Genomic DNA, 16,669 nt, shown 5'->3' with positions numbered 1-16,669 from the left:
GGGGGGACACCGTTAAATCCATTTTTAGTTAGAGAGGTGTACTTGGCCGATGCGTAAATAATCGAGGTTTGCAGAGGAGGGTAAAGGAAGAGGAGGATGAAAAATGAAGGCAGGTTGAGAACAGTGTACGATCCGCTTTAGTAAGGACGTTATAGCAAGTTGCTATGGAGAGTAAGCTCTTCAACAAGCAGAGAGTTTACTATATACATATATAGCAAATCAAATAGAAATGGTTTACCACCTTTACCCTTTGACAATGGCGCTATTTGAATCGCTAACCACGTGCCGCCTTCTTTGAGCACCTTTCTTCATATTTTTCGATACTTCGATCAATGGTTCTTATCAGGAATTAAAATGACTAAGCACTTTGTTATTCAATTATAACTGATGAAAAGGTCATGATGCTTCGTTAGATTTTACTAGACTGTAACTATTTTTTTCTTGGATGAACATAAAGTTGAAAGAAAAATCTTATTCTCCTAAGCAAAATGAGCGACTTTGTATCGATCCGTGACTATACGATCAATATTTATTTCATTTATTTGTACGATATATGATAAATAATAGTATATCCCTGTATTTAGAGAAATGCAAGAGTATGTTACAACCGTGCCAAATCGCAATGGGCGTTCGTTTTGTTCCCTGTGTGATTGACTGTGTAGTACGAAGCAATTTCAAATACTGTTTTACTATTTATTAATGATAATGATGTTCCCTTGAGAATTCTTTGTGTGTGCATGATAGAAGGACGGTCGTTTCTTATCGGATCATTCACGCCAAAACACACTACGCAATGGCGTCGCAGTGCCTGCTGTAACCGAGGTTAGGATTCGGTATTCTTGGCTTTAATTGACTATTTTTGTTTGGCAACCTATGAGAGAGAGAGAGAAAAAAGAGGCTATGGGCTTGTATTAGGTTCTTCACATTTATGGATGTCCTGTTCTGTTTTGGACTTATCGGAACATGATTTTAGTTGGATCCGTCCTAAATATCGGTGGCAGTACTGGTGGGCAGAAAAGTGGCGCGCCATTAGCGAAAAAAAAAAGAAAAATTGAAGAAGACGAATAAGAAAAATGGATTAGGTAGTCAGTTCGACTTTGGGATAAATATACGTTGACCTCTAACTGACTGTGGTCCTCACTTGTTTGTAGTTGGGCTTTTCAAGGCATACGTAAGTTTTAGTCCACAAGTCGAACACCATTGAACGATTCAATGGATGGATGCGTTAAGTTATTGAATGCTGGCAGAATGTCTTGTGTTATTGTTTTGACTACAAAAGCCCAAGGATTCTTTACACACCCATGAATTGGCAGTAGTCGACAAACAATACTTTTGTTATATTAACAATTATTTATTAGATATACACATGTTTAGCTTTTACAATACCTATGTTTGATTGCTATGTTTTGAGTTGTAAGACTTTTTGTACATTCTCTGTGCACCATTTTGTTAAGGGTAGATTTTCCATATTATCTTTGGAAATATCGACCTTCAAATCGTATTTTAGGTTCTGATAATTATTTAAATTAAATATACGAAGTAAGGCATCTGTTGCTGCCACTTCCTTTGCCACATCAATGGTTTCACCACAACCTTCGAAATAAGAATAAATTATTTTACTAAAACATATCTGTGTATGATCAATTTTCATACTCTACTCACCAACGCCCAGAAATTCTTTGTTTGAATATACTGCTACTCGATACACTGGTATTAGACTGTTTATACCAGTTTGGGAAATTAGCCTGGGTTCTGCAAGTTGACGATTATCTTTTCGAAGTATTTCATTCAAATTTTCTAGCGGATTTGATGGAGTCCATATCTCAATGAGATCTTTCTCAGCTAATGTTGCAATTAGAAAGTCCCGAACGAATGCACCAGCATGGATAACGTCAACGCTACGAGTGAGAGCTGACACCAATGCTAGAAACGTGTCAGCTAGGATTCCTTCGTCTGCTATATTTCCCTGAAAATAAAGTATATATCATCTGGATCTGTTTTTTGTTTTCAAAATGATTAATAAACTTACAGCCACTAAAATGATATCCTTTGTCCCAATGTGTGAAGAAACATGAGCCAAAGTTTTCTGGGATAAAAGATGATCATGAAGCGCACTATAAAAAATAATCACACTTGTATTATACCATAGTTTAATTCCATGATACTCTAATTTTTTATATACATACAAAATACATTCTTCTGGTGCAAGAGGTAAACATTTCCCTAAATAGGAGACAACAATCCTTGATGTCAATTCAGCACCTTCTTCAATCATTTCTCGATTATCTTCTATGTCAAGCTTAGGCTCTGTAATACCAACATCTCTCTGTTTTTGTTCTTCTTGAATCACATATGACCTATGTGTTAGTGCTTGTACAAGAAGTTCTGAATCAAACTGTTCAGATAATCTTTTGTTAAAAGCAAATATTTCAGCATCAAAGTTCCATTCTAGAAATGTATTTCGAATGGGTACAGGTTGAGGACCCATTTTTTTTTGGCGGACTGCCATTACCTTTTTCACTGGAGCAACCCATCTTTTAAAACCTCTTTGACCTGCAAAAGAACCTGTTTTATTTGACTGCCTATTATCATGAAATAGTTAACATCCCATTCTAAATGTAATAACCTCAAATCTTCCCTAAACATTTGACACTACCTATTATATTATTATGGAATATTTACCTGAGCAAGTTATCGGAATTAATCTGTGAAGCTGGCTTATCATTTTGGCACATGAGTGTAAGGTCGTCATTGCAGCTTTATCAATGAAGGGACTTAGTTGTTAGTATATCCAGTTATAAAATCAGAAAGCGGCCATGAAAAAACGCTTTAATGGCATTACCCATTGAACGAATCAGAATAGTATAGCTTTAAAAGCAGCGAGGTGATTGGTGGAAGTCATGTAGTATACCCCCACTCTCGAAGAGAAAAGATATACGAACGAGAGTTGAGGAGTTAAGAAGTATAGAATATAGTTCATCTTGGGAATGAACCGGCCAATGGCCGCCGTATCGTTGCCGCGTAGATTTTGCCCGCGCAAACCTTGTGAATCGACAAAAACTTAATAATTGGGAGTATTTTGAGGATTTGCATATCTGAACGGTAAGTAAAGATTATAATAAAGATATAGTAATGTGTAAGAACATTCGTAAGAACTAACAAAACGTTTTTAATGCCGATATATTAAAGCGTTGTGTATGCTTCTTGTAAACAAGCGCAAAAAATCTTCACCTCCGACAATTATGCTATTTTAAGATCACCGATAATGATTTATCTCCGGATTTACTGCGATTCCAGCATGGACACCTGTACTTTAAGTGGAAATTATAATTTTTTTCTTCAAATAAAGTTTAATCGACTGCCTTGTCAGGTCTATATGCTAGGCTTGTAAGGGGAGCGTGTAATGTGGTAATCTTATGTGTGGGAATGCCTAAATGCGTTGTTTTGACTTTTACTTTTTGTGATGAAATTAGTGTAAGCGCGATATCTCTTTTATTATAGGAGGTACGTGTTTCTCTTTGTATGTCTAGTAACGAGTTTCAGTGCAAATTTGATTGTTTGGTAAATCAACGTTTTCATTGTTTCGTAAATCAAGGTTTTGATTGTTTATTTTTTATTTGATTTTGATTATACTGTTGAACAAATTAATGTTGATAATGCATATTTTATTCGATATCTACATGTTTGGAGGTTTTAAAGGTTATATGTTGGGATAAATTAAGATTTTGTTTATTTACTAAGTGATAGCATTAATGATGTTTCTATATACTATAATACGAGTTCATTATATTAAAATAATTGATGCTACGACTAGTAGTATCCTAGTTCTCATTTATCTTACATGAATTTTATTTAGAGCTGCTTTATAAAAAATGGTCGAGTCTGACCATAGTGATGGAGGAGAGGAGGAAGTGCTTAGTAAGACATCTCGCAGGGAGAGCACAGTTGAACAGAAGTCATTGGCCATAACCAAGCGGACTCGAGAAGATTGCTCAGATAATGAGAAAACAGAATTACCTAGCAAGAGACCACGGAGTATTATCAAGGACCCAGAAGAAAAGGATACATCAGGAGCAAATGGTAGCGCTGAGAGTTCTGAGGAACCAATGGATGTTGATAAGCCAGATGACAAGGACAGTCCTGCAAAACCAGAGGAAAGTGCAAAATCAGGAGTCGCAAAAGGTTCTGAATCAGCCAAACCTGATTCGAAGAAAAATGGAGACTCTTTGAAATCCTTGGTACAGGGACATGAGAGTGATGACAATACTGAGAGCTCTAAACCAGATGTACACAATGAAGAGGAGAATGAGGTATCTAGTGATATTAAGGATGTTATTTTAAAGTTTCCTTTTTAAGTATAACAAGTTACCTTACAATAGTTGAAACAAGGGTCTTGTATTAAACTTTGTATTATTTATTATAACGTTTTCATAAAAATTAAAAGGAATCTATAGCAACGGACAAGGACAAAGATGATGTTGGTGATAGCACACTGGATACATCCGACAAAACTAATGGAGATGAAGATGTAGATGAAGACAATTCTGAGGATGATAAAAAAGATAAGAAGAATAAAAGTGGTGAGGCTGTACGAAAGAATGATTCTGAAGTAGTAGATGGCCTAGAACTATCTGTAGAGTGCGCAAGCGATAAGGAGCTTTCCAGTTCAGAAAGTGATAAAGAGAAGGAAGTCAAACCAAGACCTAAAACTATAATTGTCAAAGCTAAGCCGAACGATTCGGAGTTGGACGTGAGTTCATCCGAAGCTGAAAAGTCTGATGAGGAGGATGAAGGTGAAAACGACGAAAGTGATGGAAAAAAAACTAAGAAGAAGGGGAAGAGGAAATCTTTTACTAAAGTAAAGAGTTCAGGCTCTGAGGAGAGTTCAGATAATAACTCTGCCGACGAGGATTATAGCCCACGTACAAAAAAGAGAATGAATAAATTCACAACACCCAAGAAATCTACCTCCAAGGCTTCAGACAGCAAGAAGACTCGAGGTCGTGGAGTGAAAATGAGCGCAAAAGTGTCTGAAGATGATAAATCTGATGAGGAAAAATCTGACAAGAGCGAAGACGATGAAATGAGTCTTGCAGACAGAGCAAAGAAGTCTACGACATCCAAGGATAAGGATAAAATCAAGGAGAACTCAAAGAGTAGTTCTGGTAGTGAGGAAGATGCTAATGGTGATAGTGAGGACAGTAAGGATACTAAAAATGGAAAGAGAAAGCGGAGAAATATCGTAAGTCGTGTCATTTATTATACTATATCCTATATAAACGAAATATAAATTTTATTTATACTTGATTGCAACTAATGTTTGTTACAGACACCTGAGAATGATAAGACAATCCAATCGCTGAAAAAATATATTCGTGCAGCGGGTATAACAGTTAAGTCATACAAGGAATTATGGTCAGGATGTAATAGTAACAAGGCACGTGCTACGCGTCTGAAGGAACTTTTGGAAAAGAATGGGGTTAAGGGCAGACCGACTTTGTATAAATGCAAGAAAGCTAAATTAAAGAATCTGCAGATCAAAGAGGTTGCTGAACTTGATACAAGCAATATTATATCAGAAGGTCTGTAAAGAAATCCTTAAGTTTACTCAGCATTTAATCTGTTTGCCTTTCTTTTATTTTATTACCTCATCTAATTACAGGACGTGTTACGCGCGCGAGAAGGGGCGCTGAAGCTAGCAAAAAACCGGTTGCATCTCCCATTCCGGAATCACCAATCAAACAGCGCGAAGTTAAGAACACCTTGAGGAAAATTCGAAGTGTCGTGGACAGTGATTCATCTTAGGATGCTTCTCTGAAAGAGACCCCAAATGCGAACTGGCATACAAATTATAGGTGCTGGAACGTGGTGCATATTGGCGGGGTTCGCGATCTTTGTTTTTCGCCGTATTCTGGCGAAAACCTTTTATTATATGATATTAAACATGTAAATTATGATACGCCCGTAAACGGTGTAGAGTCGCATTCACAGTCTATCATTACATTGAGAATTCCCTATGTTGTGTGCACGCGTCACTCGGCCGGATATTCGTTGTTTCGATTCCGTTAAGCGATTTAAGGAAAAACGCTTGTATTTCACATCTTTTATACTGATTTTGCTATTATTAAGAAAAGCAGTATGTTTAAGAGGACGTTTGTATAATTCAAATATGTATCTAATGAACAGAGTATTGTTATAAATCTGGTACTAGAAGATAACGTGTATCTTTATTTTCATACATTCCTCTTGGTTTTTCATAAATGAAGTTAGACCATAGCAGAATATAGTTTCCTTGTTTTTATTCTCCTTTTCACAAAACCTTTCAACTTAGATACAAGTTACAGCTTTTAGAGTAATAATTTAGTGTTTACCTCATGTATCAACAATAGTATAAAAAATATTCTTCATGTGAACTGTGTAATGATTTGTATTTTTGAACAATGGAAGTGGCAGATAACTATTCATTTCCTAAGAACGTTGGATCAAAATAATCGCCTTTTGCTTCAATGCAAGAGGCTGCTCGCTGTAATATAATTCTTGGCAAATTTTGTAATGCATTAGCATTGATTTTCACATAAGCCTTATATAATCTGGATTCAAGGTCCTCAATAGTTTCAGAAGTTTCCTCATAAACAAACTTGTTCAATTCCTCCCACAAAAAGAATTTTAAGGGGTGAAGATCATTAGAACAAGAAGGCCAATGTACAGGACCACCAGGACCAATCCATTTCTCTGAGAAGACGTTATTTAGATGACGTCTGATTTTCTTATCCTGATGTTCAGATGCATCATCATGTTGAAACCAAAGACGTAATCGCACAGAAAGAGTCACATTCTCTAGCAGTTCTGGTAAAATATTCTGAAGAAATTCCTTATAAGTTTGGTGATCGTATTTCTTGAGGAAGAGATATGGTCCCAAAAGACTATTTCCTAAGAGACCAGCCCATACAAAAATTCCTTTTTCTTCAGAAAGTAAACCATTACAAGTTTCTTTGTATGGGAAATAATTCACATCACTCCATAAAATTTCAGACAAGAAATTCTCGTTAGTGATCTGTTGTCGAAGAACCCACTGACAAAACTCATACCTATCAGATTTAATTTCTGGATTTTTTATTTGTAGGGATTCATTTTCCATAGCTATCTCATCTTTTAGTCGAGATATTGGTTTTTTTATTCGTTTAATCTTCTTTGAAATTCTTTCAAGCGATACCAGGCTTCCAGTTTGCCTCAGTCTATTTTCCAACCGCCTAATGACATTCCCATCAGGATGTCGACGATTAGGGAATCTTGTAGCGTACTCGCGTGCTGCCAGCGTAGAATTACCTTTGCAAGCACCAAGTATCAGGTGCATGTCACAGTACTCACTAAATGTATAATTCATTTTGTGAAAAAATAATTGTAATTGGAAGTTTCTTTAATACTTATTCAGAATAAATGAAATGTTATACTATCAAATGTTCCATGAGCGATATTTTTATTACTGACAACTTTTATTTCTCATTGTAAGTGTAATATACATATACTAGCATGCTTCACTAATTGATTGCATCTTTTACTTTATAATAAACAATTCCATGACTACATGTAACCCAGGAAACAGTTTTCCTTTATTTTAAATTTGATTAGGTGTTAGGGTGCAAAATACGTCAGACACGTCAGATGAATCGGCGTCTTAAGTAGAGTCCCTCTTGGTCCCTCTAGTAAAAGTCTGGCCAACGGTTTAAGACCATTTAAGACGTCAAGTCCCTCAGTAAGAGTCCGGCCATCACCCGGAAGGGACGCCATTTAAGGGCTTGTTTGGCGCCACCATGACATTGCGCGCGGATTTTCAAACTATCAATCTTTACCATCAAGAGACTCGGTCGAGTCTCGCGCCAAGTACAGGCAACCCGCCGTACAGGGCTTAACACTACCCAACTACACAATGCGAATCTCTCCCATATACGTATTCACACAACCATTCTATTCCGGAAAGAGCCCATAATATGGCGGAGCCAATCACTAACAAGCCCCATCGTTGGCCAGACTCTTACTAGAGAGACTAAAGGAGGTTGGTGCGCTTTATACTAGTCAAATCAATGCTAAGTATTTTTTAAAGGTTCATTTGTATAATAACATACTTATGCCTATTTTAGAGAAACATTCATAACAATAGTCTGATTAATGACGATTTCCAAAGATTTTTATCAATTTTTTCTAAAAATAATCCGTAATTTGTTACACATTGTTTCTTCAATAATCCTTTCAATAATTCACCACTTAAATATTTGACAATTTTAACGCTTTAATAATTATAACCGTTTGTTTATGAAATTTGTACGATAGATAAACAAACAGGCTATCCTTTTTAAACGGTTAGCACCATCAAATATCTAGATGCTTAATTCGTAGAGCGTTTTTCGAGAAACAAAATAATATGTACATCTGTTCGGTTTATCACTCACGGGCTTTTGGGAAGAAGAAACGCTGATTTAAGTATTTATTATATCCTAAAGTAATTAATAAAATCAATATGCATGGTGAACGAATCGATATAAAACAAAGTAACGATCGAGTCTAAGATGGCTGTTTTACTTTGTTAGTTCTCTTATGATAATAGTGAAAAATAAGTAAATGCAAAGTTTTAGTAGAATATAATAAAAATATTTATTAGGAACTCTACATTCATGTGGAGTAAATTGACTACTTTTGGAAGTAGTTAAATTTTTGTATTAACTAAGGCTGCTTTAATTGCAGCAAATAGGAAGATTTTGAATGGTTAAAATATACATTGCATTGCGGATTATTTTATGCATATCTGTTTACACAATAAACAAAAATCAGATGAGATTTTGTTTCAATATTTCAAACTTACGAAAAAATAATATATCTATATAATAGAAGATTATTTCTGACCCATCTTACTTTGAATTCTTTTGTTTATATTAAACAAACAAGCGATATATCTTACAATTAGAGTAGAAAATACAGTGCCTTGGCAGTATTCAAAATAAATTGTTCTTGATCAGTCTATTCGTACAAAGCTCCATTAACCATTACTAAGCTTTTTGGCTCATGAACTGCATTATGCATTCCTTACTACAAAATGGTTTGTCCTCCTTAATTGCCATTTTGCCATTTAGTAAGCTCTTTTTACAAGTAAAGCAACAGAAACACTTATCGGTAGCATGAAAATCTAAATTCTTAACAGCTACTCCTTGTTGATCTGCTGCAATAACTTGCATGCAGGTACTACAGGTCTTTGCATACGTTTTCTGATAACAAGGTAGACAAAGTGGACGATCATTTTCTGAAATATACTGTTGTCCAGCTAAAGGCATATCGCAATCCCAACAGCAAAAATGACGCACGTGATAATTATGTCCTTCAGCCACTGTATATTCTCGTACAAAAATTAGCTGCAAAAATACATATTTAACAAAATTAATGAGGTAGAATTAACATGAGTAATATGTTTAAAATAGATTATATTAAATAATGTAACCATACCTCATCACAACCGAAGCATCGTGGAATTTGCAAAAGTGTTGCTAAGTCTCTTCCACAGTAAAGTTTCCCAGTGTGATAAAAGTAAATGAGATCAGCTAGAAGTTCATTACATATTGAGCAGGCAAAACATCCAGGATGCCAAACAGCATCTTTAGCCATTTGTGCAGTAACCACAACGTCCCCGACATGTATGGGTTCCTGACACTGATGACACTTTTGTTGAATAGGCATTACACTTAATTGCTCCATCGCTCCACGAAGTTGGTCCACTGAAGATGGATTCTGTGCTAGCTGAGGTGCACCGACCATTCCTTCGGGGAATACAGGATTTTTTAATGATTCGGAATGGATTACATTGGAGTGTACCGGAGAGTAACTCAATTCTGCTTGTAATTGATGTGGCACAAGACGTTCTTGGTTCAATTGCAAAGGATCATTGATGTTTCTGTTTTTGTTAGGCTTACAATTCTCAGAGTACTGTGCTTGTGCTTGGTATGGGAGAGTAGAGGAATTTATATCCATTCCTGGATTGCATTGATGCTGTTGGGGTTTGATTTCTCGTTGTTGATTATGGACGTTAGAATAAACTGACTGTCCTGAAATTGGTGGTAAGCTGTCTGGAATTGGTCGTAATTCTTGATCATGGAATTGTTGCTGTAAAGAGGGTTCCGTATGTTGAGGATAATGGATGTTATTTAGTGGCACATTATATTTTTGATGTTGAAGATATTCTCCTTCCCGAAGAGGGCTTGAATACTTGGGAGCCATTTTTTCTAAAATTTCTTCTGATGATAAGGTTCCTGAAGGATTTCTCATGGCAGCAATTATGGCAGCACGTTCTGCTTCCTTATCAACAGAGAATGGTATATTTTTCGATTGTGACTCCTTAATCTTACTCAGGTTATATATATGCTGTGGACTTCTTGAATGAAGCTCTTCCGATCTAATTGTATTATGAGGAATTGGATCATCTTTACTATACTTAGCACTGAGTTTTTCTTGAATATACTTCAACTCATTCCTATCCAGAGTACTTCCAATGATCTCTTTATTGTGAACAGCACTTGGTGGAAGTAATGCTTCGTTCAGCATTTCCTCAGCTAATCTAGAACTTTCTTCAGCCGTGTTTTCAGGTAGGATTCTTTCATTTTTCATATGATCAGGAAGATTTGCTTGTAATATAGCAATCAATTTTTTCTCAATATCCTCTTGGTCGCCAGTTACTTCAATTAATTCAGGATTATCTTCTGTGAGAATAGCGTTAGTACAGTACTGGCTTCCACGTAATTTGGAATTCTCAATAAGATTACCAGGAGTTTGCTGCACACGAACAGTTTGCGTTTCATAAGGAGATCCTGTCATTTTTGAATAGTTCTCGTTATTATTAAGAGTATCTGACCGTGCAATATTGTGAGACGATTGTTTTGTTCCTATTGGAACAATTTCTTCTTGAGCAAATTGTCTCACTGGATTAGTTTCTACTTTGACTCCTGTTGTAGACATGTCAGTTTGCTGCTGTGGAATACTTTCCATCTTCCCTGTAAAGTGAGTCCTCTGTGGTACATGCGCATTCGAATCCTTCAATTCCGATGCCAATTCATACTCCTGGTTGCCAATTTTACCAAGATATGGAAAATATTGTGCAGGATTGTAGGTGCCCCCATCGATTTTCCCAGACATTGCAATTTGTGCATCGTTCAGTACATTTGCAAGAACATGAGGGCATTCTTCTGATCGCCACGGTAACTGTGGGGTATTCTCTGCCAGGTGAATTAAGTTGGATTTTGTGTTGTCATAGAGTTCGAATTGCTGATTATACATTGCATCTGTAGACGGTAATGGTGGTATTTTTGGAACGAAACTGCTAGGTGTTCTTAAATTTAGGGATTGCCCAGCACTAATTTGATGTACTTGCTGAGAATCAATACGCTGTGTCTCAGGGGGATTTGACCTAGCCATTAAAGATGCACTGTACGGCCGGGCACCCATCATCTGTAATTGATTATTGAAAATAAATTATCATTACGTAATGACGTTCATTCGTGAACTTGTATGCAGGTAGGAAAAATCAAATTCATTATATCTATTTAGCAACGACATTGGTAATGACTGAAATGACACTAATTCCATTTGTCGCTTATGTCATTGGTGAAAATATCAATGGATACATAAATAGCATACCTTTATCACTGTACCCTGGCCTACGTATTTCTTTAGGTTTTCTAAGTATTTCTCAAATTGTTTTCTTTCTTCTTCACTAAGTTCGTCACAAGCTTTGTGATCAATATCATGTATTGGGAATTGTTTTTGAAGTTGTTGTCTTCTCAGTGCTGCACCTGCTGAGCCCTTTATTGGCAATTTATCCTCAGGAAGAGCTTTCATGTAGTCTGTTGCGAGTTCTTTTGTCGTATCCGGTGGAATCCATTCAAAGGGCATTTCATTTTCTGATAATTTTTTAATAGGAACACGTAGGACTGTAAAAATGCATTTTTTAAGTGACAGTAATTCTCGTCTCTTCTACTTTGCTGGAGTTCATTTAACAGTTTGATGTTGACATTATCTTTTCTGTTGATATTGTGCTTACATGTTGCTTTTTTCTTTGGTCTGCCACTGGGTCCTAACAGGAGATCAAATTGTGGAAATTCATCATCATCAACATCATGATCATCCCTACTGCACTTGCAGATTTTACAAATTTTTCTCCAGAAGTGAAGATCTAATCCGGGACAACTAGTCTTGCAAATCAGGCATGGTGCACCAGCTCCAGCTTCGTGAGCCAGTCGAGGCTATTGATTAATATTAAAATGAACATAAAATAAAACAAATACAAAACAAAGTTTCTGTAATAATCCAATATTACTAACAATATATTGTCAATAAATAAATTAATTTAATTATTGACTCTTGTTCCAAATATAAACATATTAAATATAGAAATTACATGATTATATTAGAAGTTTATCTATGTTTTCATAATGATATATTTCCAGATAAGTTGTTATCAATGAATAATCTGTCTCGTATCGACATCTTTCTTTGCAGCTTAAATATTAAAATGATAGCACAAGGATATGTCTATGAATTTTTTAATATAAAGTAATAAAGAAATTTTGGAAGTAGGAGTTTTAAAGACTTACCTTTCTCTTGCGATTTTCCAAGTTGATCATCCATTTGGGCCGATCGTCTACGACCTCTACAGTGTCCTGTATCCCCATTAATAATGTTACTTCAAACAATCTTTCTGATTTACACGAAAATTCTTCAGAATCAAGGTTCGTCCCAAATAAGAATAGTCTTTAGTAATAATCTGAAAATGACATTCCTCGATCCTATGTACATGACAGCTCAGCTTAGCTTTAACTTGTGACTCACCAACTTCTCTGGTACTCAAGTGTTACGGTCAGTGTGAGTAACATACGCGTTCTTGGGGCCCCCCTCTACGATACTTGTCATTCCTAAGGGGACCCTCGTGGGGGATATTGAGTAGGGGAACCGTTTGGGTAGGGGTCGCAGGATCCACATCTTTTATACTCCTCTGTACTCCTCAGATGTACTTTGTTTCCGTTTTTCCCATAGGGTACATACAAGTTCTCTGACAGACTTTATAAACGTGGTACTATTTTTTTTCTTGCAGGCAGAAAACAACTAATCGCTCAAAATTGTTGTACTTTGGGTCACTGATTTTATGTTTGACATATTCCTTGTTATATGTAGTAGAGCCACGTTTCCAATGATGACATCTTTGTAGCCAACATAATTTTTAGCTGAATCGTTTTGCCACATGTTTGTTAGTTCACTTGTTAATTTCTCCTGTACAAGTGAAAGGAGTATTTTTTTTTAAGAAAAATTCGGACGCAAATATCTCTCTTATTATGTCTGCAATCCGTCCGAATTTTTTTTTCATCTTTATTATTTTTTCTTGCTCTACAACTTTTGCATTTAACTTGTTTCAATATCTTTTGAAATGGCGAAGATAATTTTTTTTATTTGCGACCGGAAGTTGAGCGAACAATAATAATATGCCCATTCGATGCGCAATCAAAAAACATTCAATGGTTGTGACATCAGATTTTCCAAATTGTGCACCGTTTCCCCGCAAATCTCAAACGTGCATTTCTGGTGATACACTCTGTATAGTGTAGTTATATTTAAGGACCAATGAGTTACTTTTAATTATCCGATATAAGTAATGGATTTTGAATGGTTGATAATCGTATAGATGCTAAGTATTATGGAATTGAAGGAGCTTTTGGAATTTCTCATTTTGCGTAAATTCCACAGACAATATTTCTGCAAGGAAATTTTATGTGAAGTAACATGCATTTTTCATTAGTTTAAGCATCAAATATGTTAAATGTAAGCAGTGTAATATTTTCTATATTCTACGTGTGACTGCTATTATATTAATACGAAAAACACGTGTATTAACAAAGGATTGAGTGTTGTATTTAAATAAACATTACAAGAAATTATTTACAATAATACAAACGAAATATAACTCGAGGTACAGTTGTACTTAAATGTCACTTGTTGTAAATAGAGTCATAGTGTTTTATTTGACACCAAAGGCTTCATCAAACTCTTGTTGAGAAATCTGAAGTAAAATAAATGTTTCACTCTCTACTGGTAATATCATTAACGAATATATATTTCAATTCTATAACTTACCTTTTTCCTTTTGAATTTCTTTATCAAAGCTATGTCTTTTGCTAATTCTGCCAGATCCTCCTTGCTAGTCTTTTTTCGTTTCTTCTTCACAGGACCAGCCAAAGCCTTTTTTTCTTTCCTTTTATTACGTTTTTCTTTTTTTTCTACTTTTTTCTGCTTAGCCTCAGACCAAGCTTCTGTCTGTTTCTGTTTACGTTTGTGCTTACCGGGCCAAATACCGGTTTCTCTGTAAGTATTTAACTTTTCTTGTCTAACTAATTCTTGTTGTTTGTCCTTGTAGGCCAGAGTGTTAATATCTATCTGAGGATCCTGAAAAGACGAGACATCTCGTCCTTTCAGTTCTGGCATTTTTGGCATTTTTAATAAACCAAAACCCATTGCTACTTTTCCTAAATCGAGATCCTTCAGCCTCAGTATTAGATTGCATTCGTGTTTATTATATGCTTGTATGTATGATACAAAAGCCCTATTTGCTTTATCGAAAAGGACTCGATCCTTTTTTTGAAGATTCCTCATTGTTTTTAAACACTTTTCGACTAAAGAAGGTTCCTTCAATTGTATCATTGATAATTCTACTTTTTGATTCCTCTTGATGAATTCAATATATGCGTCTTCGGATTCTAGTAGCAATAATAGAGCATTGCCTTCATTGCCAATTCTGGCAGTCCTTCCACATCTGTAATTAATCGGTAATTGATAGTTAATGGTGATATTTATGTTTAAGTAATTTGGTTATTTACCTATGAACGAAACTACTAGCTGTCGAAGGGGGATCGTATTGCAGTACCCAATCCACTTCAGGTATATCAATACCACGAGCCATTACATCTGTGCATAAGAGAAGACCACTTTCCGTAGCACGGAACTGTTCAAATACCTTGTATCGTTTATTCTTCATTTTTCCATGTAACGCAAATACGTTTGAGTATGGTAATATCCTGAAAATTAATAATAAAAGTCATACTGCTTCTTTACTACCTAATAAGTGAATGATTGACACAAAAACTTACGCTTTGATGACATAACTGAAATAGTCAACGCATGCACAAGTGGAGAAGAATATCATGTACTTTAAATTTATTCCTTTTATCTTTATGAATTCAAGCATTTGAGCAAGTTTAGTTTCAGCATTTGTTATGGCATAGTTATTGATCAGATTCAATGGAGTTGATACACTTGATTTTTCTTTGATTGTCACTAATACTGGGTTCCTTAAGCCAGCTCTGATAAGCTGTTGCAATTGTTTAGTTTGTGTTGCTGAGAATAATCCGGTTCTGCGCAATCTTGGTAGGAAACTTAAAATTGTGTTTAGGGTTACTGAAAATCCTAGATCAAGAAGTCTATCAGCTTCATCCAGCACTAGAAGTTCCTGAAAATGTAACATCTTTTCAATAAGATCTATCTGATGCTAATTTCTTTAGTGATAATTACCAAGGACTTCACACTAGCAGCTAAGTTAACATCCTTGCAATTAGATAATATGTCTTCCAATCTACCAGGGGTGGCTACAATAATATTGCAGCCTTCTCGAAGTTTTGCAATATCCTCGTCAACTGTAGTACCACCGACAAGAAGTATTTGCTTTAAACTTGAAATTCTTTCAAGAAATTGTGCTAAAACTTCGTTTATCTGTGTGGCTAATTCACGAGTAGGAGAAATTATGATTCCACCGATTTCCATTTTCTTCCATTTTTCCTCTCTTTTCTGTATGACAATATATTTATACGTTTTGGATAATTTAAAAATATATATTATAAGATAAAAAATTGCTCAACACTGTGAAATAAATGTTTAGCATTCGATATAAGTGGTATACCTGAAGCAATTCTAACATTGGAATAAGGAACGCTAGTGTCTTCCCACTGCCTGTAACAGCTTCTGCAGCTACATCTTTTCCTTGTAATAAAATTGGTATACATGCAGCCTGTAAAAAATATAATAAGTAGAAACTCTATAGTTTATAATAATTTTAAACATGCAGTCGCAATCGATATACCATTCAGATTCTCACCTGAATTGGTGTCATGGATGAAAAATTCAATTGTTTAACTGTTTTTAAAACAGCATCGCTTAGAGGAATATCCAATTCCTCCCACTTTTTACTTTTCATTTTTATTTTCAATTTAAAACTAGTTTTCGTATATGATCAATACCGAATTTAGGTTATAAAAGGCGCTGCTATGAATTAACATTGGTTGAACACGTGGTCGACACAACTCTATTGAAAGCTTCATCATTGGCCACATGAATCGATTTCTACGCGTGCTGTATGCCAAAGAAAAGCTCATAGCAATGGTCGAATTTCCTAAATTCGGCTTGTCTATTCAGCAAATTCCTTTTTCCTCAATTCTTTAATAAAATTTCGCACTGCTAATATCTATTATAATGATGTATACATCAGCTTAAAGTATGTGTTGGTAGGTGTGTAGCTCTCTTCTGATGTAGATTACACAAAAAAAAAAATTATTTCAAACTACTACCTTTATATGAGTACAAAAGGACAATAAAG

At 35.4% G+C, this 16,669-nt stretch overlaps 4 protein-coding genes across 7 annotated transcripts; 1 reads left to right on the top strand and 3 right to left on the bottom strand.

The window, feature by feature from the left end:
- Positions 1-1,331: 1,331 nt before the first annotated feature.
- On the bottom strand, positions 1,332-2,849 carry LOC107266948 (39S ribosomal protein L44, mitochondrial). Of its 2 annotated transcripts, XM_015738023.2 has the most exons (6): positions 2,683-2,849; positions 2,513-2,553; positions 2,187-2,395; positions 2,030-2,114; positions 1,663-1,966; positions 1,332-1,593 (listed from the first exon to the last, which is right to left on the bottom strand). In XM_015738023.2, exons 1-6 carry the CDS (start codon positions 2,750-2,752, stop codon positions 1,400-1,402), a joined length of 903 nt encoding a protein of 300 aa, XP_015593509.1. In that variant the 5' UTR covers positions 2,753-2,849; the 3' UTR covers positions 1,332-1,399. The 2 variants fall into 2 exon arrangements, with proteins under 2 accessions (XP_015593509.1, XP_015593508.1); XM_015738022.2 differs by having other exon boundaries at positions 2,187-2,553; positions 2,683-2,847.
- A 99-nt stretch (positions 2,850-2,948) lies between these two features.
- On the top strand, positions 2,949-6,213 carry LOC107266947 (HIRA-interacting protein 3). Of its 2 annotated transcripts, none has more exons than XM_015738019.2 (5): positions 2,949-3,102; positions 3,857-4,310; positions 4,445-5,242; positions 5,330-5,582; positions 5,663-6,213. In XM_015738019.2, exons 2-5 carry the CDS (start codon positions 3,873-3,875, stop codon positions 5,803-5,805), a joined length of 1,632 nt encoding a protein of 543 aa, XP_015593505.1. In that variant the 5' UTR covers positions 2,949-3,102; positions 3,857-3,872; the 3' UTR covers positions 5,806-6,213. The 2 variants fall into 2 exon arrangements, with proteins under 2 accessions (XP_015593505.1, XP_015593506.1); XM_015738020.2 differs by lacking the exon at positions 2,949-3,102 and adding an exon at positions 3,271-3,504.
- Positions 6,214-8,624: 2,411 nt separating this feature from the next.
- On the bottom strand, positions 8,625-13,097 carry LOC107266713. The gene is made up of 6 exons (XM_015737475.2): positions 12,865-13,097; positions 12,630-12,799; positions 12,077-12,278; positions 11,674-11,966; positions 9,493-11,484; positions 8,625-9,401 (listed from the first exon to the last, which is right to left on the bottom strand). Exons 2-6 carry the CDS (start codon positions 12,705-12,707, stop codon positions 9,042-9,044), a joined length of 2,925 nt encoding a protein of 974 aa, XP_015592961.1. The 5' UTR covers positions 12,708-12,799; positions 12,865-13,097; the 3' UTR covers positions 8,625-9,041.
- A 70-nt stretch (positions 13,098-13,167) lies between these two features.
- On the bottom strand, positions 13,168-16,630 carry LOC107266716 (probable ATP-dependent RNA helicase DDX55 homolog). 2 transcript variants are annotated; one of them, XR_003059447.1, is made up of 8 exons: positions 16,172-16,630; positions 15,977-16,084; positions 15,592-15,864; positions 15,171-15,529; positions 14,901-15,098; positions 14,161-14,836; positions 13,970-14,086; positions 13,168-13,302 (listed from the first exon to the last, which is right to left on the bottom strand). XR_003059447.1 is itself a non-coding variant. In XM_015737479.1 (7 exons), the coding sequence occupies exons 1-7, from the start codon at positions 16,268-16,270 to the stop codon at positions 14,045-14,047; spliced, it is 1,755 nt and encodes a 584-aa protein (XP_015592965.1). In that variant the 5' UTR covers positions 16,271-16,630; the 3' UTR covers positions 13,917-14,044. The 2 variants fall into 2 exon arrangements, 1 of the variants encoding a protein (XP_015592965.1); XM_015737479.1 differs by lacking the exon at positions 13,168-13,302 and having other exon boundaries at positions 13,917-14,086.
- Between the last annotated feature and the right edge of the window lie 39 nt (positions 16,631-16,669).

Source organism: Cephus cinctus, unplaced genomic scaffold (genome assembly GCF_000341935.2).
Source record: "Cephus cinctus unplaced genomic scaffold, Ccin1 Ccin1_scaffold0330, whole genome shotgun sequence".
Lineage (NCBI taxonomy): Eukaryota > Metazoa > Arthropoda > Insecta > Hymenoptera > Cephidae > Cephus > Cephus cinctus.
The sequence above is the reverse complement of the archived record's forward strand: the minus strand, read 5'-3'. Positions and strand labels throughout refer to the sequence as shown.